Source organism: Taurulus bubalis (assembly GCF_910589615.1).
Source record: "Taurulus bubalis genome assembly, chromosome: 12".
Lineage (NCBI taxonomy): Eukaryota > Metazoa > Chordata > Actinopteri > Perciformes > Cottidae > Taurulus > Taurulus bubalis.
In genome coordinates, this window is record NC_136600.1 from 12,707,563 (window position 1) to 12,730,012 (window position 22,450).

Below are 22,450 nucleotides of genomic sequence, written 5' to 3' on the forward strand. Positions count from 1 at the left end.
TTTACCAGATCTCTTCAATTTTATGAGAAACATATTGTATAGTGTGAAAGTTTGTGTATTCATGGTCTTACCTGTGAGTCTTAAGCTTGTTTGTGACAACCTCTCTACGAGATCTCTCCTGTTCATCACCATTAAAACCTCCATGGTCACCTCCACAGTCTGTTGCTCGTAGGTCTCCATCATCAGCTTCACTATTTCAACTCTGTCTGCCGTCTCCAATCTCCGTCTTGAGATTCTTGGGAGACCTTTCTTTATTTTAGAGTACTGCAGGACATGTTTGAATTTCTCGAGCTCCTCTTCATTTAAATTTCCCAGTGTTTCCAAAAGATTCCCTTGAACTGATGTCATAGTTGCTGCCTGATGGATTAAAAGTAATCAGAGGGCATTTATGTGATATCTCCACTGTAGTGATGAAACATTAATTTCTTTGTCAGTGAGATGTATCATATAGATGTAATGAGCTTCATTGTATTTGTCTGCATGATCCCTCAATACAATGATACACTAACATGTTATATTGTTTGTTTTATCTTGTTTTCTTTACAAAAATAATCAGAATCAAAACTGTTCATTGACAAGTACATTACACATACAAGGGATTTGGCTCGGTGAATGATGCATAACAATAAACACATTTATTTGTTTTGCAACATCAAAGCAAAAGATGATTCCTTTCATTGTGTAACTCCAGTAAACTGATTACTACCACCTGATCTAACATAACGTCTGGTTTCTGCTTCACTGGCTCAAATAATCTGTTTTCTCTACTTGACATTTGCCTTTCTATCTTAATATCAATACTGGATAAAAGTGTGAAGAGCTCAATCTTAACATCGTGAGAACCAATTTAAAACACTTGGTTTGGTGTGTGTCATCATTTATAATGTTCAAGAACAAGATGGTTTTTAATCTGCATTTATTAAATGAAAGCTGTGATGAGTAAAGTCAGACTCACGCTCTCTGACAGTGCAGGTTGCTGTTCATCCACAGAGGGTTCCTTTGAGGGGAAGAGCTGTTTAAAATCTCTCTGGGGATACAAACCTAGTTCAACGTAGAGAGTAAAGTTGACTTTAATAAGGCAGAGGTGCTTCAAAAGGAAATAAAACAAATTCACTACAAAATGACAGATCATAAACACCTTCAACACAAAGGCTCTGCAACAAACTAAACTCATTAAAAAAGGTATTGTATGCAGCAATTTCCAAAAACAAAGTATAGTATCTCCAGGTCCCTTCATTCACTCTCTAGCTTGCTCGACCACAGCTGTGGTAGCAAAAAGTGGCATTCGATCCTGTTTATATGAATATGAAATCTGATGCAGACGTCATGTGTATTCATGAGTGCTTGAGAGATCTCATGTGCAGCCTCATGCTCCATCGGGGATGGAGAGGAGGAAGTAAGTAGGTGGTTAGGTTAGGAACATAATTTGAGCTGCCGTGTAATTTTGACTCCTCATACTTAACGTAATGTCATCATCATCATCATCAGCTCACTCACTGTAAATGCTCTTTGGTTAGTTAACTGTACCGCAGGCCTGGATTTAAAGTTTGGCTGGGCCATTTCATTACAGAAGTTAATAACGTTAGCCTCCCTTTGACAGTTTCCAACTCGTAGTCTTGCGAACACAGAAATGACTAATATCGTGCTCTAGAAGTCGACTAGTAGGTTTTTTCCAAAACACTTTTCAATGCTGAGATATCACAGGTAATAAATGATACTGTGGATTCAGACGGAATATTTACGACCCTGACAATGAGAAGGTTTACGGCAACCACTACCAACTGCTCATAGTTACTGGTGTCCCAGATTTGTAAAGATTATTGTTGGGGATTCCGGGGAGGTTAGGCAGAGACTCAGGTGCAGAGGAATGGACAGGAGTCGAGGTGAGGCAAGCAAGGTATTTACTAAACAAAGGAACAAAACAAGGGGAAGACCGATACAAACATTATTGGTCGCAGGCGATACACACATGGGAAAGAAAGGCAAAACTCACTGGTGAACACAAACTGGTCGAAACACGCAAAGGCACACTGGGGAAATCGCTGGTAAGCTCATACTATGTAAAGAGACAAATTGGCACTGAACAAGGAGTTGACAGACCAAATACACAGGGGAAGGCACAGGTGGAAACAATGAGAGCAAGGCTTGTAATCACACATGGGGAGGAACACGAGGGGCGAAGAGTCTGAACAGGTGAAGGGGATGAACAATCAAAAGACAGGGAAGACACGGGTGTTACACACACAGGTAGAAAGAATGGGTGCATTCTAGGGGTGGGGGAAAAAAATCGATTCAGCATAGTATCGCGATAGTTTGCCTGGCGATATTGTATCGATACACGGAAGCCAAGTATCGATCTCTTTTTTTATGTAATCAATTATGGGAGGCATCAGAGAAAGAAATGAGAAATGCGCCGTCCGCGTGTAAATCAGACGTCTGGACTTCCTGTCACTCGTAGCAGCACTGCTGCACAGCTGTTGCACGGCGCACAGGACATGGCGCTGGTCAAAGACGTTAACTCAAGCATGAATCAAACTGGCTGCTGGTGCTCTCGTAGTGCTGGAAGCGGCCGGTGTTACGGATTAACAGGCGGCCGTGTTAACTGGTGACTTCCGGCCGAAAGTCGGCAGTTAACACGGCCGCCTGTTAATCCGTAACACCGTCATCCCGACGCAGTTCCTGGAGAAGTAATATTATGAACCCAGACACGGCGGCGTTTGATGCTACGACCTCTTTGAGATTTCCACAACAAGTATAACGCAGAAATAGTAGTTATTTTCATGGTGGATGGCAGAAATGGAAACTCTTTGCACGGAGATAAACCACAGAGATAAGCCCCGCCCCCTCTCTGGCACGTCCAGCTCGAATGACGCGAATGCAGACTGTAACACAAGCAGTTCAGTTTGTCAGGTGCAACATTTATGAAAGTGTTGGTCAGTTTGTCTGCTTGACAATCACATTTTGCTGCAATAAAAATGATTGAAGTGAGATGAACAGACTGAAAACGTTATCTTCTTAGATACAATGTTGACAACGTTTTCCTTTGGGGACAATTTGCGGTGAAAAAAAGGGAATAAAATCGCAATATTCAATATATCGCAGATTCGTGATAGTATCGAATCGGGACCCAAGTATCGTGATAAAATCGAATTGTGGGACCTCTGGTGATTCCCACCCCTAGTGCATCCCAAGTCTCTTAATTGTCGTTCCGATTGAACCAGAAGTTGTTCTGCGCCGCCATATTGACGGCCGTCCCAAAGCTCTTATTCTGCTCTGAGGAGCGAGGATCTCGGAGGAGCCATGATCGAGGAGGCACGAGCACGAGATTATAATGTTGAATTTGTGTCAAAATATTACAATGCTGTCAAATTCAGATATTCAGAATGTAATATAAGTGTTGATTGAAGTTGTTATTGTATGGTTCAAAGTATTTGGCCTTCATGTACTTTATCATATTGAAAACGGTACCTGATATTTTGCTCCAAATGAGGCTCAGGTGCTTTTACATAAATGAAAATACAAATTCACTGCTGCAAAATTGGACCAAAATGTTGTCAGTAATGATTTCATATAATTCAACGAGGCTAGATTCAAGTCCATGATTTCTGCAGTCCAAGTAATGAATGTGTTATTGTTGAATTGCTGCATACCCTCTATTTTATCATATGTCACATTATGCAATAAATAACTTTGATTATTATTGATTGATATAAATTCTACAATCTATTTTATGAGAAACATATTGTAGTGTGAACGCTTGTGTATTCATGGTCTTACCTGTGAGTCCTACGCTTGTTTTTGACAACCTCTCTACGAGATCTCCCCTGTTCATCTTCTTTAAAACCTCCATGGCCACCTCCACAGACTGTTGGCCGTAGATCTTCATCATTATCTTCACTATTCCAACTCTGCCAGCCGTCTCCAATCTGTGTCCTGAGAATGTTCGGAGGCGTGTCTCCATTCCTGTGTGCGGCAGGAGCAACTTATATTCCTCGAGCTCCCTGAAACTTAAATCTTCCAGTGTTTCCAAAAGCTCCTCCATCACTGATGCCATGATTGCTTCCTGGTGGATTCAAAGTAATCAGAGGGCATTGATGTAATAATTGTAGTAATAGAACATTAAGCAAGTCAAGAGTATTGCAACAATTGATATTTACCACATGAGACACAATGGCACATTTTGTGAGTTTAAGATTACTATATGTGCTACTTGTGTCGCATCATCACAACACAATATGATTTATGAGTAATTTTCTTTATTGACCATCTCTAACTCTCTCTCACACTTTGCTACAAACAGCAAAAATGAGCGACCTGATCACATGTTCTCCTCACTTATACAGCAGATGTGATGTTCTTAAGAGCTCAATCTTAATGTTGTGTGAACCAATTTAAAACACTTGGTTTGGTTTGTGTCATCATTTATAATGTTCAAAAACAAGATGTTTTTTAATCTGCATTTATTAAATGAAAGCTGTGATGAGTAAAGTCAGACTCACGCTCTCTGACAGTGTAGGTTGCTGTTCATCCACAGAGGGTTTCTTCGAGGGGACGAGCTGTTTAAAATCTCTCTGGGGATACAAACCTAGTTCAACATAGAGAGTAAAGTTGACTTTAATAAGGCAGAGATGCTTCAAAAAGGAAATAAAACCAATTCACTCCAAATGACAGATCATAAACACCTTCAACACAAAGGCTCTGCAACAAACTAAACTCATTAAAAAAAAGGTATAATATGCAGCAATTTCCAAAAACAATGTATAGACTGATTCAATAAAAATCCCATAAAACAGTCCCTCTCAAGGTCCCTTCATTCACTCTCTAGCTCACTCGACCACTGCTGTGGTCTCTCACTCTCTCACGTTGAACTGGAGGGGCGAATTTTGGATGCTGTGTTTACAAAACAGTGACTACATATTATCAATGGTAGGCCTTCAGGGCCTTCTAAGCCCTCACTCCTGGCCTAAACAGAATCACAAAGTTATAGCTATTGTAGTGTTTTTTAAGCTTAGTTTGTCACATTTGGACTTGCACATCTATGTAAAATAAGTTGTTTGTGTGTACATTACAATGCATGAAATGTGATAATTAATAAGGGATATTATGAGGGATTTGTAATTGTATGCATATGAAGGTCACTTTTATTACTGTAGAATGATTGATGTGTGAATGAATGTTAGACAAATACTGCATGCTGCATGACATATTGACTACCGCCTTAAGGAGTTGTAGTTCTCTTGTTCACCTGAGGGGGCGGAGCCGAATATTGACTTTTGAGACAATGGACACTACCCTTTTTGGGGAAGAAGAAGAAGAAGAAGAAGAAGAAGAAGAAGAAGAAGAAGAAGAAGAAGAAGAAGAAGGCGAAGTCTATTTCCGCCCCTGAAACGGCAGGGCCAATAATATGTTTATAAAGGTAATAAAACATTAAACGAATAGGAAGGACTCTAAGTCCCGCGAATGAGTTGAAAACTAACCGGTATGCAAACGCTCGGCCTCTTTCCATTCCGCCCAGCGAACCACTCGGACCTGTGTTCTGAGGTGCGCCGTGGATTTAAAGAGCCCGTGCGGGAGCATAAGCTGTCTGTCATTTTTTATTAAATATACTTTTTAATTATACCTCATCGAATTCCGGACTATTACTTCCCATGATCACCCGGGATTTAAAGAATACATTCTCACTATTTTATAATTTAATTGTTTTTCACAAATACACTACATGTATTATAATTATTTTTCCCTATCAGTTTATTTTCTCATTGCACAGCTCTTTGCCTTCCTCTGTTGATCTGCTTCCAGCCTTCAGCTGGTTTGAAGGAGAGGCTTTCATCCAATCAGATTTTTTTTCTCCTGTGTCTCTATGTCAGCAAAGCAGTTTAAGCAGGCTTTAGCAGATTAAAGTACACAGAGAGTGGATGCTGTGGTTGATTATCATGGACTTCAACAAATCAGATCTTTAGTTTGACAAGCTGGGTGTATTCTTTGACGTACCAGGCCTGCAAAATGGCGTGGACGTATGATTGGTCAGTGGCCCAGCGTGACCATTAACATGCACTGTGATTGGCCAGTGTGTCAAAAGGTCGCCGCTCAGTTGGAGCTGGAATGGTTCGGCGGCTGAAGCGATAGAAGTTGTGATTTAGTGTTTTGCATGTTTTGGCACTGTGTGGCTGAAGGAGGAAGCGAAGCGGATTTGGTGACAACGCATGTTTGCGATGATGACCCGGGTGTCGACTGCCGCTGTCGAGCTGATATGTTCTGCCCTAGAGGTGTGAAGGTGTTCCGGGAGCGCGGCGGGGAGGCGCGGCTGTCCTCACCAGCGTACATGGCCACCTGTTGATTGCTGGAACTGAAGCGCACTGATAAACTGTACAAAGCGTCGCTGAACTTTTTGTAGAAGCGGATGGACTTTGGTTTTCTGCTGTGATTCCCCGGAGCTCCTTCACCAGAGATGAGCCCACGAACATCAGGGGAACAACACAAGCGGACTTATTTCCAACTTTTTTGTTACCTTCAGTGGAATTACTGGACATTCTCCTCAAAGGTGTGCTCACCTTGGCTCACGCAGTGAAACGCCGCAGGAGAGGGAAACGTGCCGGCGCGCTTGTGAGTCTCCGTAAACGGGGATTCCGTACAGCGCTGCCGGGCATATTTCTCTCCAATGTCCGATCACTGTGCAACAAGTAAGTAAGTATGATTTATTTGTACAGCGCCTTTCGCAGAAGGCGCTTTATAATTATAACAAAACAATACACAGTTAAGAAGTACATACACATTTAACTTAAAAAAGGCCAAGACAACTCAATGACAATCATAACAGCCCCAAGGCAATTAAGCAAAAGCTTGAACAAATAAATAGGTCTTAAGTTTCCTTTTGAAGGAGTCAACAGACTCCACTGAACGCAGAGAGAGCGGAAGATCGTTCCAAAGCCTGGGAGCAACAGCCTGGAAAGATCGGTCTCCTCTGGTCCGGAAACGAGTGTGCGGAACCATCAGCAGATTCTGACCCACAGACCTCAGACCCCGAGCTGGGGTGTAAGGCTGGATCAGATCACTGATGTAAGATGGAGCCTGACCATGCAAAGCTCTGAAAGTTAAAACCAGAATTTTAAAATTGATCCTAAAGGAAACTGGCAGCCAATGAAGAGCTTTAAGAATAGGGGAGATGTGTGTCCACCTATTAGAGCGGGTCAGAATTCTCACTGCAGAGTTTTGCACTAACTGCAGACGAAACAGCTCCTTCTTGTTCAAACAAACTGGATGAACTCCAGCTGTTGGTGGGGAGAGACAGAGACTTTTCCTCATCCTCCGTTTTGTGCTTCACGGAGACCTGGCTCTGTGGGTCGATTCCGGACTCCGCGTTCCAGCTGGCTGGCTTCCAGCTGGCTGGCTTCCAGCTGTTCAGAGCAGACCATGACACGGAGCTCTCCGGTAAAACTAAGGGCGGAGGAATCTGCTTCTACCTCAACAACGGCTGGTGTAACGCTGTTACAGTGATTTTCACAGCACTGTACCTCACGTTCTGGAGGATCTTTGGACGTGCTTGGACTGTACAGACTGGGATGTCTTCAGGACTGCTACTAACAGTCTGGATGAATACACAGAGGCTGTAACTTCCTACATCAGCTTCTGTGAGGACAGCTGTGTTCAAAACAGCTCCAGGGTGAGTTATAACAAGGACAAACCGTGGTTCACAGCAGAACTCAGAAAGCTAAGGCTGCACAAGGATCAGGCATTTAGGAGTTGTCATATACGGTAATCTAATGCGCTTGCGCATATACCGGAAGTTATATGGGAAGTGAACGTTATGCATGTAATGGCGACACACGGTGATCCATTAAACCCAGTTGAGCAAACTAAGGAGCCTCTATCGCATTACTTTACATGGTGTCAGAAGTAAAAGCGGAGTCATGGCAAAGTTCAATCCCCCGACGAACCTTTCCTTCGATAAGCCAGGAGAATGGCCGGAGTGGAAGCAGCGTTTTGTAACATTCAGAACCGCCACTAAACTGGACAAAGAAGATGGCGCCGTGCAGCCTGATATACGCAATGGGAAGCGAGTCGGAGAACATCTTCTGTTTGTTTGCGTTTGCCGAAGAGGGACACGTAGATGATTTTGTTCGGGTGCTTGCAAAGTTTGACAAGTACTTTGTGCCGAGAAGGAACGTAATACACGAACGTGCATGTTTCCATCTGCGCACGCAAAGACCGGGAGAGAAAGCTGAGACTTTTATCAGGGCTTTGTACGAGCTGGCGGAGCATTGCGAATTCGGCGCGAGCAGAGATGAGAATATCCGCAACCGGATCGTCGTGGGAATACTTGACAAAGACACGTCACGGAAGTTGCAGCTGACGAAGGACCTGACGCTACCGCTGACTATAGAGACAGTCAGAGGAGGTTGCTTCGCAAGTCAGCATGCAAGGAGAGACAATGGGGGTGATACAGGAAGTCACTCACGAGCGCAGCAAATACCCAAGCCACTACGGTAAGCCCAGATGGGGGAAATAAAGGACAATGTGGACTGTGTGGGAAAGCGTGGCACAGTAAAGATGAAAATTGCCCAGCTAGAAAATCCACATGCAATACATGCAACAAAGTTGGCCATTGGAGTAGAGTATGTAGGAGCATGAAGGCAGTGAGTGAGGTTACAGAGCAAGCAGAGCAACCGCAGTCATACTTTCTTGGGGCTGTGTGTAAAGTAGGCGGGTCACCAGAGCAATGGGCCGTCGAGTTGTTGGTGGGCTCTACACCAGTTGACTTCAAAATCGACACAGGGGCAGATGTTAACATCATCCACGAGGAGACCTACCACTCACTCATCCCCAAAAGACCACTGGAGCCTGCAGATAAGCCCCTGGACAGCCCAGGCGGCGAGCTGCAGTGCATAGGACAGATCCAGAGCACTGTAACCTACAAAGGAAAAACTCACCCACTCACAGCATATGTCATCCGCGGACGTACTGTAAACAACCTACTCAGCAGGCCGTTGTCTGTGGAAATGAATCTGGTGAGGAGAGTGGATGAAACGGTGTGCGACAGAGGACATCCACAGGCATATGGCGAGCATGGGACATTAAAGACTGAACCGGTGCGAATACGGTTGAAAGACAACGCTGAGCCATATGCTGTATAAACAGCACGACACGTACCTCTCACTATGCTGAACAAGGTAAAGGAGGAGCTCCAGAGGATGTAGAGAAATGGCATAATCGAGAAGGTAATACAGCCCACGCACTGGTGTGCACCCATGGTGCCAGTCTTGAAGAAGAGCACAGGTAAAGCCCGCATCTGTGTTGATCTCAAGAGGCTGAATGAGGCGGTGAAAAGAGAACAGTATATCCTGCCTACTACTGATGAGATTACAGCAAAGCTGAGTGGGGCCACTGTCTTCTCTTCGCTCGATGCTGCCAGTGGGTTCTTCCAGATACCGTTGCATCCAGACAGCTGTAAGCTCACTACCTTCATTACGCCATTTGGCAGATTCAACTTTAAGCGGCTACCGTTCAGAATAACGAGCGCACCAGAAATCTTCCAGAGGAAGATGATGGAGACCCTGCAGGGGCTAGAGGGTGTCGAGGTCTTCATGGACGACATTCTGGTCTATGGGTCCACTAAGGAGGAGCATGATGGTCGCCTGGAGAAGGTAATGCAGCGCATAGAGACAGTTGGTCTGAAGCTAAATCGTGAGAAGTGCTCCATCAGGCAGAGTCAGCTGTGGTTCCTCGGGCATCTCATTGACCGGTCCGGAATCCGGCCTGACCCAGACAAAGTGGAAGCTATTCGGCAGCTGTCACCACCAGCAGACGTGCAAGAGTTGGGAAGGATTCTGGGAATGGTGAATTATCTGGGAAAATACATCCCCAAACTCTCAACGGTAGGACAGCCGCTGTACGAGCTCCTGAATGACAAGAATACATGGACATGGAGCCACGCACAACAAACAGCCTTTGAACACATCAAGGAGCTGTTGACAACTGCACCAGTACTCGTTTTCTATGACTTAAGCAAGCCCACGGCTGTGTCAGCGGACGTAAGTAGTTATGGACTAGGGGGTGTACTCCTTCAGCTCCACGGGGAGCAGTGGAAACCTGTGGCATATTGCTCCAGACGCCTCACAGACGCAGAAACACACCACGCCCAAATAGAAAAGGAAACTCTGGCTGGTGTGTGGGCATGCGAGAAGTTCGACAGATACCTCAATGGACTAGAGCAGTTCAAGCTAATCACTGACCACAAGCCGCTTGTGCATCTCATTAACAGTCGCAGCCTGGACAATGTACCTATACGATGTCAGCGTCTCCTCATGAGGCTCATGAGATTCAATTCAGTGGCAGAGTATGCTCCAGGGAAAACTCTGGTCGTTGCGGACACCCTGTCACGCAGTCCACTGGCCAGCACGTGCGCAGAGACAGACACACACACACAGTGAGGTGGCATGCTATGTGGCTAGTGTAGTAGAGGGGATCCCTGCGTCTACAAACAAGGCACTGCCTCAGGTGAGGCACTGCCTCACCTGCCTCCCCTGACCGCACGTCACTGGTTTGAATAGCCATTTTAAGTTAAAGTGTTCCTTTGATGTTATTGACATAACACTAAAAAGAGGGGGAGATGTCATATACGGTAATCTAATGCGCTTGCGCATATACCAGAAGTTATATGGGAAGTGAACGTTATGCATGTAATGGCGACACACGGTGATCCATTAAACCCAGTTGAGCAAACTAAGAAGCCTCTATCGCATTACTTTACAGGAGTGGCGACAAGGATTGTACACAGAGTCAAAATACAGGTTTAGCAAGGCGGTGAGAGATGCTAAACGACTGTACTCTGAGAAACTGCAACAACAGCTCTCAGCAAGTGACTCATCATCTATAATGGGGGGCGATTGGAGCTGCCTGGTGTGATAGTTCCCCTCCGCCTCCAGCTTGAAGGCATTGGAGCCTGAGCAGACGTGTGTTGATGCTTTGCAGGGCCTCGCACCAAGTCAGACCACACCTCAAACAGCCCGGGGTCGCCACTTAAAAAAAAGAAAACACAATTTAGATCTGGTCCCGGTGCAACCGCCAAAAAAAAACAAAAGCGGCACCGGCTCCAGCCAGCCACAGTGCTAAGCCCGTTTCCGACTAAATTTGTGATTCTGTTTGGAGAGGGCTCAGACAGATCACCAACTACAAGCCGAAAACCCCCCCACGCCATGAATGACCTCCGCCTGGCAGAAGAGCTGAACGAGTTCTACTGTAGATTTGAAAGACAATGGAGCAGTCCTGACGCCATCCCCTACAGCTCCATCAGGGGCTCACGCCTCTGTACCATCCGTCAACCTGCCAAAGAAAATGATGGTGCAGTTCTACACTGCCATCGTTGAGTCCATCCTATGCTCCTCCATCACTGTCTGGCACGCTGCAGCCACTACCAAGGACAAGGCCAGGCTGCAGCGCATCATTCGCTCTGCTGAGAGTGTAATTGGCTGCAATCTGCCGTCCCTCTAGGACTTGTTCGCTTCAAGGACTCTGAAGCGGGCACGAAAGATTGTCGCCGACCCCTCTCACCCTAGACACAAACTGTTTGAGTCCCTTCCCTCTGGCAGGAGGATGAGGTCCATCAGGACCAAGACCTCACCCCACACTAACAGTTTCTTCCCGCCGGCAGTCGGGCACATCAACAGAGTCCCCCACTGAGTGAGTCTATCACCCCCACGACTATTTATTCTTTCTTCTTACCGGTCACTCCCCTGCACACTTCATATTTAAACACTCATGTCACTTTAACATACACTTTAACTTAAACACACGTCACTTTAACATACACTTACATTCATTTTATCTGTTTGTCTGAGTACTTCATCATATACTTAATTTAATACCCATTGCACTGTTGTTGTTGATTGTTGTTTGTCTCGTCTAATGTCTCATGTTTATGCACCTTCCGCCACGAAAAATTCCTCGTTTGTGTAAACATTCCTGGCAAATAAACGGTTTCTGATTCTGATTCTGGTAAGTTGCCTGCTTTTTATGTTTTTGCATCTGCGGTGGCGTTCTGTTGATGTATCTATGTTGCTGTTTTTTATCATGGATTGTTTTGTCATGTTATAACTAAGTGTGGTTCTTGTTGATGCAGAGAAATTCCCGGTGGGCTGACGGGGTTGGGCTGGTCAGGTGGGCTGGTCAGGACGACCGAAAGGCGCTGCGTAAATGCACGTTGCTCGGCGGGGCTGTCCGCTGGTGGTTGAAGTGGCTTTGTGGGTCGGTCCACGGGGCGCGTGTGAACCCCCGAGCCCAGAATGACTGGAGTGTCCGCTGTTTCTCTTTTTTTCCCTCTCAAAGTGGTGGAGTGGCTCCGCGGGTCAGTCTCCACGCCCTGTGTGAGCTCCCTACATGCGCCGTGCATTGAGTGTCTGACAGTAACTCCCGGGACACTTCCCCCCCTGATGTGGACAATACGGCATTGAAGGCCTAAGTCAAAAACGCACGGCCCGCCACTGCATATTATACCTTTGAACTTTCAATTTGGACGAGTATGACACGTTTTTCTATCTTTGTCTGACCTTTGAATCCTGAGTGGCGCATCCGATCGTCCCTTTTCATTCTGTAAACCACCTTCCTGGTTAAATTCACAGACTGATAGCCGTAGGTCTGCATCATCAGATCCACTGTCCCTGCTCTGTCTTCCGTTTGTCTCAACTTCAATGAGATGTCTGGGAGGTTCTTCTGTGAGACGATCAACTGCAGGAATTTAAGGAATTTCCCTAACTCAAAATGCTTAAATTCCTTCATGGTTTCCAAAATCTGCTGTTTAACAGCAGATTGTGTTGCTACCTGATAAAAATAAAAGTACATTAATAAAAAAACAGAAATAAGTCAATCATAAAATCATAAATCATAAAAGTCTTATCATTTTTTTTTTTTTTTAAGATGACAACATCTTTGAATTGGTTGAATAAAAGCTGTGTTGTATGAAGTCAGAGATGTGACATTACTCACTTTCTGGATCAGTGCAGATCGGTGTTCATCTGAGAGTTTCTCTGAGGAGAAAAGTGGTAAAAGTCATGAGTGATTGATCTAACGACTGATAATAAATATTGTTAACATGCAACATCCACAGAGTGTTTCTCTGAGGAGAAAGGAAATAAAGATGATTTATTTAACACCAGGTTATATCATGACACACCGTCAGACTACAAGAACTATAATGTTGAGGATTAATTACAAAATTAACAGAAAATCTACTGAATAACATCATATGTTATCATAAAAATAAACTACCGGTCTCACCTGATGAACTCTATCAAACACTGTGGTCAAGGTTCATAGACTAAAATGTAAATTAAAGAGAAAACAGGTTTCTTCAAGTTCAATGAATAATATTTGTTATTACAACAACAAACTGGACTAAACAAGCCACTTAACTGTCAGAGGATCAGGCTTGACTTGACAAGCTCCTTTGCCCTGAAGAGGATCAAGCTTGACTCGGGGACCAAATATGTAGAAAATCACTGAACACTTATAACCTTTTGCATGTGAAAATGTAACTGTTTCATTGAATTGAAAGAGTTGGTGATTTATAGAGGAAAAGAAAAAAAGTATAAAACTGAAATAAAAACACAGTCTTACCATTTAGTAAGCTGGAACTTAAACTATAGACTATAGTTGTTTATCAATCTAACCTTCTTCCCTTGTCCTGAACAAGTGTGATACTGAGGTGACGACCGACGTTGCCAGAGGAACTTAAGGTAAGAACCCTGGTTGAAAACTTTGCAGCGTGTCTAAAAGGTGAGTGTTCAAAATAGGTAGTGAGATTGTATAGACCAGGAGCGTCCAAACTTTTTCACCGAGGGCCACAAACAGAAAAATATACAAAAGTCTGGGCCACTCATGTGAGGTATATCACAAAATTAATCAAATTAGGTAAATTATGCTTGCTTTTATATATATATATATATATATATATATATATATATATATATATATATATATACATACATACATACATACATACATACACACACTCACCTAAAGGATTATTAGGAACACCATACTAATACTGTGTTTGACCCCCTTTCACCTTCAGAACTGCCTTAATTCTAAGTGGCATTGATTCAACAAGGTGCTGAAAAAATTCTTTAGAAATGTTGGCCCATATTGATAGGATAGCATCTTGCAGTTGATGGAGATTTGTGGGATGCACATCCAGGGCACGAAGCTCCCATTCCACCACATCCCAAAGATGCTCTATTGGGTTGAGATCTGGTGACTGTGGGGCCATTTTAGTACAGTGAACTCATTGTCATGTTCAAGAAACCAATTTGAAATGATTAGAGCTTTGTGACATGGTACATTATCCTGCTGGAAGTAGCCATCAGAGGATGGGTACATGGTGGCCATAAAGGGATGGACATGGTCAGAAACAATGCTCAGGTAGGCCGTGGCATTTAAACGATGCCCAATTGGCACTAAGGGGCCTAAAGTGTGCCAAGAAAACATCCCCCACACCATTACACCACCACCAGCCTGCACAGTGGTAACAAGGCATGATGGATCCATGTTCTCATTCTGTTTACGCCAAATTCTGACTCTACCATCTGAATGTCTCAACAGAAATCGAGACTCATCAGACCAGGCAACATTTTTCCAGTCTTCAACTGTCCAATTTTGGTAAACTCTTGCAAATTGTAGCCTCTTTTTCCTATTTGTAGTGGAGATGAGTGGTACCCGGTGGGGTCTTCTGCTGTTGTAGCCCATCCGCCTCAAGGTTGTGCGAGTTGTGGCTTCACAAATGCTTTGCTGCATACCTCGGTTGTAACGAGTGGTTATTTCAGTCAAAGTTGCTCTTCTATCAGCTTGAATCAGTCGGCCCATGCTCCTCTGACCTCTAGCATCAACAAGGCATTTTTGCCCACAGGACTGCCGCATACTGGATGTTTTTCCCTTTTCACACCAATCTTCGTAAACCCTAGAAATGGTTGTGCGTGAAAATACCAGTAACTGAGCAGATTGTGAAATACTCAGACCGGCCCGTCTGGCACCAACAACCATGCCACGCTCAAAATTGCTTAAATCACCTTTCTTTCCCATTCTGACATTCAGTTTGGAGTTCAGGAGATTGTCTTGACCAGGACCACACCACTAAATGCATTGAAGCAACTGCCATGTGATTGGTTGATTAGATAATTACATTAATGAGAAATTGAACAGGTGTTCCTAATAATCCTTTAGGTGAGTGTATATTCTTTTTTTAAATATTTTATATATTATATTTTTTTAAATCGCATCAGAGGAAACTTGGCCTTTTCCAAGCTCTGGTAGAAGTCGGGTAGCATCTCCATCAGTTCTAGTTCAGACTCTCTTCCACTTCTTCTGCATCCATCAGGAAGGGAGTCAAGAACAACTTGATTTCTTTCTCAAAGGCAGAAAGATCTTGGAAGCGCTGACTGATTTCTGAACTCTGGAAAAGCTGCTCTGACTTCAGACAGCGTGGGGAAGAGCGCAGCGTTGTCGTTACGTTGTTGAGTTTCGAAGAGACGGAGCTTCACACAGAACGGGTTCATGTGCGCATGAGGTTGTGGTACTACCTGCTCATTGCCTTGCAGGCTATTGTTCAGTGTGAGATGATGATAAGAGCAACTAGAGGCCAGGTCTGCCAACCTAAGTGTGTCACTCAGCTCATGAAGAGGTCAGTCCTTTTCTTTCAAAAACTGGTCAATTCTGACCTCAGGGAATAAAACCGCTGCTGCGCCGAGAGCTGCACTCCTCAGACTGTGAGAGGTGCTTCGCTTTAAGTTAGAAGACAAGTCTCCTGCTCTGTGTTATGAGGGCTCGTCTGAGAGGTTTAAGTGTCGTTTGTTTGTTTGTTTTGTTTCGAGGTTTCAGTGTCGTTTGGGTACTGCATTTACTGAAGTGTTTTAATAATAGTGACTCAAGTGTTCATTTTGCTGTTTCCATTCATTTTTTTTTTTTATTCAAATAGCGGATTTACAATTTGGGATGTAAACTACATCCGAAAGAATAAGGTCTACATTTCATGGTTATGAGATGTTTCCTCCAAATGCCAATCTGTAAAGCTCTCACATCTTTTTTATAATTACAATTTGTTCAATACATTTAGACTTTTAGCTTAGTATAACGACTGGAGGCATGGGAGAATAGCTAGTCCGTCCAATGTTTGGAAGGTAGATTTTTGTACTGAGGCAGACAAACTGTTAAATTAAGAGGTTTCATATTCATATTCTGGGTTTCTAGATAATCTGTCACTGATCACGGCGTAAAATGCATTTATTGAGAGGGCATCATACTACCTGAGCAGACACCTTCGGCCATGGTATTCACACCAGTTGCTCCAGCTGAGGGTCTCGCAGCTGAAACCAATTCATGGAAAATTGAAATGTCTGAACGATGGACCAGTTTAGTGTTTATGCATACATACTACTGTTATCCCATAAATACACAAAACAAATCAAATGTTTCCTTTCACGTTCTTAAAAAAAAAAAAATTGTCGCAACTTCATCTCCTACACTGGGGACTTCAAAGTAAAACAGGAAACCAGAAACAACCCAAAACCGAGACACAAGGCTCGTTCGAGATGAGCCAGTTCTGCGCAGAATCGATCGCCGGCGATCGGCACGCAATGCATGCTGGTTAGATTTGTGTCCCGACTTGCTCTGACGTCATGCACAAGTGGTCAATGATAATCGCACGAGAGCGAGACAGTCGTCCATTTTAGAGCCAGGCGCTGCACTCTCCCCCGACTGCGTGGCACAGTACATGGTGGGAAACGCCTGGCTGTTGCCTTATCAGAGAGCTGATTGGCTCCTAGATCTGACAGCAAACACCACCTGTTGTAGAAAATCCTTATTTTATGTGTAGTTGTAATACTTAACGCTTGATTGTTGACTATTAGTCTCACGTTTAATCTAAAAACATATGTGTGTGGTTGTTAATACAAAATCTTATTTATACAATACACATAAAACCAGTAGTATTTCACAGGCAGACATAAAAAGAACAAAGGATGCAGCTACACACTCATTTCTCCATAAATATATATTTAAACACATATGAATAAATCCAAACGTGATCTGTACACTACAAGTAGACAAAAGTTCGGAACTAACAGGAAGTCCTTTTTTCTGTGACTTCCTGTGTATACTTTGAAGTCAGCTGAAAACTGTCCGACTTGATTGCAGTTTTTTGTGAACGGCTCCTGCTGCTCCCGCCTGCTCTCGTCTGGATTCCAGGCGAGAAGCAGCTCTTACGAACGAGCCTAATGATGGGCTTCTGATGCACAGCTTTGATCCACTACAAAGGTACAAAGGCAAAGCAGTGTGTGGTCGTATTTAAAGCTATACTATTGTATTAATTCAGCCTACCGGCAACACAGTGATTGAGGAACAGTATGACTAAAAGTAATGATCATTTTCATTATAGATCGATTCCGTGATTAATTGTTTTGATTAATCGATTCCTGTTTAGTTGAGCATAACAAAAGCAGCAAAACCCAAACTTATTAATTTCCCATAATGTCTCTCTCTGTTTTCACACATTAACGTCCTCGACAGAAAGTTAAAACTATGAAAGTGAAAGTAAGAAAAAAGCGGTGAAACGCGGTTTCACAAACCTTTTTAAAACAGCTTGTAGTTTCCACTGTCGGAAATAATTTACCGTCGCGTTGACAGGACTTCTGCTCCTGTCTCTCGTTAGTGTTTCCCTTCAGTAACTGCCGTTTCCCGTTGTGGCTGCCGCCGCCTCCTCCTGCTCCTCCTTGAGGTGTAGTTTATGGCCTAGTTTATGGGTCGACGTGACGCCATCGTTGAGCATTCGAAGTTCTGCGTCGAGGGAATGCGTTGCCTGCAATTAACCACCATGCCGCCAGGGGGGGTGTCTGTGTGGTTTCAGGGGTTATAGCCGAATTCTGGTCACAGTAAACAATGGCGACCAAGTTGGAGCGGCTACATTAAAGTTGGAGCTCATCAATATTGAAGAGCAAATGCTTATATTGCAAATGTTGAAAAGAGAAGACGTTTGCGGAGGTGCTCTGTACGACCACTAAACCGGTCGAGGCTGGGAAAAAGCAACTGCCGGAAATTACGTTCTGAGCGGACCAATCACAGCGCTTGCGGTCCGCATCAACGCGACGCGTAGTTAGGATTTTTTGGAGGTGCGCGTCAGGCTACGGCGTAGGGGTCTGCGTCGACGGCGTAGCTACGGCGTAGGTACGCCGTCGACCTGACGGAGAACCATAAACTAGGCTTACCAGTGTTGCCAACTCCTCAGCAAGAAAAATCGCTATTGGCTGTCCTAAAAATCGCTAGAAGTCGGTAAATGACGTCATCACCTAATTTGCATATTTTTTACGTAAGCTGTAGGAGACAGGAATATAGTGATATAGCAATTGTTTTACTAATTAATGGCAGCTTGCTTTGGGTGGAACTGTTATAAGGCTGCTTTGCCTTTGAGTATGTTTTTTAGTTGTCATGTGTTTATTTATAACACAAAGTTTGACAGAAATCTGCTTCACAGTACAGGCAGTATGGCCGTGTATCATCTCCAATAAACGGCTACAGCCAGCCTTTGAATTCAGGGTTTGATTCCCACTCCTTCTGTATTTTTGAGTGGACAGTTAGACTGAGACATGATGACTATATGTTTAGCTGATGTCACAGAGGCACACAAAGTGGACAAGGTGACTGAGGTGATTTATTTTAGTGTAACAGTGAAGAAACATCCCGCTGTGTAAGCCAAGGCGGGATCAGCGGCGGCTTTGCGCATGCGCGATTAATGTTTAGTCTGGAAGCGGAGACGTGTGGGTCTCTCTCCTCTCTTACTGCTGCGCGACTCGCTCGGCAACTGTGAGGCCGCCTGAGAGTGCTTTGGGACGGCGGAGGGGGCGGGGCTCAGGACAGTAACTGCAGAACGATACCTGCGGCGCTTTCTCGTCAGTCTCCAAGACACCAGGAAGTCTCCAATTACACACAAAAAAGTCTCTAGATTTGTCGCTAGTCGCTTTTCACAAAAAAAGTCTCCAAGAGGGTTAGAAAGTCGCCAGATATAGCGAGAAAGTCTCCAAGTTGGCAAGATTGGGTGTAACCGGTATATCTGGCTGCGTTCTTCTTAACGGGGCGGTTTCATGTTGTCAAACGGGCGACAGGGGGCGATAGAACAACACAAACTTATAGAAATGAGAGAAGAAGAAAGATAAATCGGTCCGTTACCGAATTAGCAGCAACTTCAAGATCAATTGTGTTGGTCTTGTTACGTTATTAGCAGTTATTAATGTGGATTTGTGTGACCGACGTGCAATCTCGAAGCTCTCCGTTAAAGGTAGCATACATTTATGTTTATTTAAATGACTCTTGGTAAATACATGCAACATACAGTATATTTGTCATTGCAAAGCACAATTTACATAAAAAATATATCTTCACTTTATTACTTATAATAATTTACCTGTATTGTCACCTTCATTTCGTTCCACTTTGGTAATGTTATACAAATATGGTTTTATTTAATAAGGTGAGGTACCCCCGTTATTTTAATCAATAAATCTTTCTTTATCGCTCCCAAATTGGTTTGCAGACAGATACCATTGAGACACAATTATCATTAAACCAGAGCCACAATTAAAAAAAAATTGAAATGTGAATCCAAACCCAATTAACCCAGATTCGTTTGTACTACTGTTCTATTCGGATACATTATTTCTTCCTGACAAAAGATTTGCTGTGTTATTTCCATAAGATCTCTCCCACCTGACAGAATGAGCTATCTTTCTTTGGAGATCATTTATATGACTAGTTGTCTTTTTAACTAAGTTGCTTTTCAAATCCACAGGAGTGTGCCAGCAATGAGTTTCACCTTCCACCTCCTGGTTTCCCGCAGCGACTTCTACCATGTCCGTTCCCTGCTCGTCTTGTCTCGAGGGTCCCTGTTTTTCAGGGCACTCAGCTCCATGCACCAGATCAGCCGTAGCCTGCAAGAGAGCTACAGGCTTCTGCAACTGCCTGACAAGGGACACAGCAGTCCTGTGCAGGTGAAAGAGGCCTACTTGCGCCTCGCCAAAATGTATCACCCAGCTTCGGGGGCTCCGACTGCCGATGCAATGCTGTTTGCTCAGGTTGAGGAGGCCTACCGTGCCGTGCTGGCACATCAGAGCAAGACTAAGCAATCTGATGGAGGGGTAGAAGTGGAAGATGAGGATAAGTCCAGAGGTACAGCACTTCCACACAGACACTATCTCAGCTATGAGGGTGTGGGTTTGGGCACGCCCAGCCAGCGTGAGCATCAGTATCGGCAGATTCGTGTCGACCGGGCATCCGAGCAGGTTTTGAACTACCGGCAGAGGGTGCACGAGAGGGCAGCCGCTGCAGAGGGGGCGCTGGTGGCACGGGACATACGTCAGCGCAGCCGAAAGATCAAGATCACCCAGGCTGTGGAACGGCTTGTGGAGGACCTGATCCAGGAGTCCATGGCCCGAGGAGACTTCAGGAACCTGAGTGGAGCTGGAAAGCCCCTAAACAAGTTTGAGTACAATCCATACGCTGATCCTATGACCCACAACCTCAACCGCATCCTCATAGACAATGGTTACCAGCCAGCGTGGGTCGTCACACAACGCAACATCCGAGAGGCCGCTGCTCAGATCCAAAATAGGTTACTGGCGGGGAGGGCCAGGCTCAGCGACCCCATGACCCCCAAACAGCACAACCAATGGGAGCAGCTGTGTGCGTCTGTAGAGAAGGAGTTGGTGAAACTTAACAAGACGGTGGACAATTACAACCTCATCGTACCGATGCTCAAAATGCAAATGTTTCACTTCAGTTTGAGAGATTGACCGCGCTGAGAAAGGAGCCCGCCAACACAGACTGGAGCAGCAGGGAGAGAGAGAAAAGGAGAGGCAGAGGAGGAAGGAGGAGAAGAAAAGAGCCAACGCAGTAACTAAGCCTAAAAATACCAAACAAGGCCTGGTGTCCTAGATGAAGAATTTGCTCAGATTGAAAAACTAAATCTCAGAATCTTAGTGAACAGAAAATTATTTATTTTTTATCTCACTTAAACCAATCATTATAGTCACAAGGCCGACAGACTTGTTCATCAGCTTACTTCTACACACTCAGACAATGGTGCTACTACTAAAGTGTCAGAAACTGCATGGGTTGATAACGTAGATTGCACAAGACAATTTTGTTGCAAGTTGTTTCTATGAAATTTCTGATCTAAAAATACAAACCTAATGCTGTATGTTTTGGTTGCTGTGTGACATTAAAAGTAAAGGTGATCCAAATTCTTGTGTTTACAGAGTTTTACATCGTTGAATAGCTGAATGTCTCATTTTAGTCTGGCAGCTGCTCCAGTGTTGCAGGGTTGCAGATGACGACGGGCTCTTCCCTGTTAAGCGCCTGAGCGACGGCGCTGGACGGAGTCGACACCTTGGTCCAGTCGTGGGCGATGTACTGGTGGTACGGATCCTGAGAGCTCTCTAGCTTCTTGGAGCGAATGTAACTGAACATGATGCCGAATGTGAAGAAGCTGAACATGCCAACTACCAGGAGGATGTACATCATGCCCTGAGACTGAGCGTGGGCCCTGGCTCCAGCCACGTGGTGCACAGCCTGCTGGGTAGTGTAGTTCTGATCCAACTGTGGAGACAGTAGACTTGTGCTGTTGAGGCAGTGCTGCAGGAAAGAGAGCAGGAGCGACTGCAGCTCGGTGGTGTTGATGTATGGCATGCCTGACCTCTGCTGGACGATCAGCAAACTGCAACTGAGGAGGAAGAGGAGACCATATGAAAAAGATTGATCTCACAGGTACGATAACCCCCCTACTTGATCTCTGCAGAAATTATTCAATATTTCACTCTTATTATTATTATTATTATTATTATTATTATTATTGTTGTTGTTGTTTTGGTAATATCTGAAGTATTCCCCCTAACCTGCTCACAACAGCCCAAGAGGCAACAGACATACACAAATCATGGTTTCTGAGTTGTAGATTACTAAACTCACAAGCTGCTAAAAGAGTTTTCTGTTCAAATCAACTTTGATCGAATGAGTGTGAGAGAATGACCCACAACAAGTGTTTTTAAATATAACCCATTTATCCATAATTTATAAACATGTATTTAAGTGACACTTTGATATGTCATCACATGTCAAAATGAGACATTGGAAATTTATTCTGACTCTACCCAACAAACCTGAGCTTGAAGGCTGGATACTCTTTATTTTACTTGTGGTGTTAGGAGAGTGAAGGTTATGTGATATAGAAATTGTCTCCCATAAATGAGGTGTACATAATTATTCAAGCTTGATTTAGTAGAAAGAAAAGCCTACCTTTCAAGGATGTGGAATCTGTTGCTGCTGGTATTGGCATCTGCAGACATCGACCATTTCAAGTCACGTATCTCCAGTAGGACTAGAAGAAGCTGGTCTGGAACTAGACCTCCAAAAGAAGCTACCC

The 22,450-nt window shown here is 44.2% G+C and overlaps 3 protein-coding genes across 3 annotated transcripts; 1 reads left to right on the plus strand and 2 right to left on the minus strand.

The window, feature by feature from the left end:
* Positions 1-794: 794 nt before the first annotated feature.
* Positions 795-17,634, minus strand: LOC306745269 (uncharacterized protein; the record flags this gene model as incomplete). Its single annotated transcript, XM_079228022.1, has 8 exons — positions 17,610-17,634; positions 16,290-16,349; positions 12,979-13,019; positions 12,543-12,813; positions 4,500-4,585; positions 3,778-4,063; positions 956-1,041; positions 795-800 (listed from the first exon to the last, which is right to left on the minus strand). The coding sequence occupies exons 2-8, from the start codon at positions 16,309-16,311 to the stop codon at positions 795-797; spliced, it is 798 nt and encodes a 265-aa protein (XP_079084148.1). The 5' UTR covers positions 16,312-16,349; positions 17,610-17,634.
* A 2,201-nt stretch (positions 17,635-19,835) lies between these two features.
* dnajc28 (DnaJ (Hsp40) homolog, subfamily C, member 28) lies at positions 19,836-20,964 on the plus strand (the record flags this gene model as incomplete). The annotated part of the gene is given in 2 exon segments (XM_079226960.1): positions 19,836-20,812; positions 20,814-20,964. Coding segments are annotated over 2 exon segments (1,128 nt in total).
* A 357-nt stretch (positions 20,965-21,321) lies between these two features.
* On the minus strand, positions 21,322-22,373 carry LOC306745270 (uncharacterized protein; the record flags this gene model as incomplete). The annotated part of the gene is made up of 2 exons (XM_079228023.1): positions 21,322-21,751; positions 22,324-22,373. The coding sequence occupies 2 exons, from the start codon at positions 22,371-22,373 to the stop codon at positions 21,322-21,324; spliced, it is 480 nt and encodes a 159-aa protein (XP_079084149.1).
* Positions 22,374-22,450: the final 77 nt, after the last annotated feature.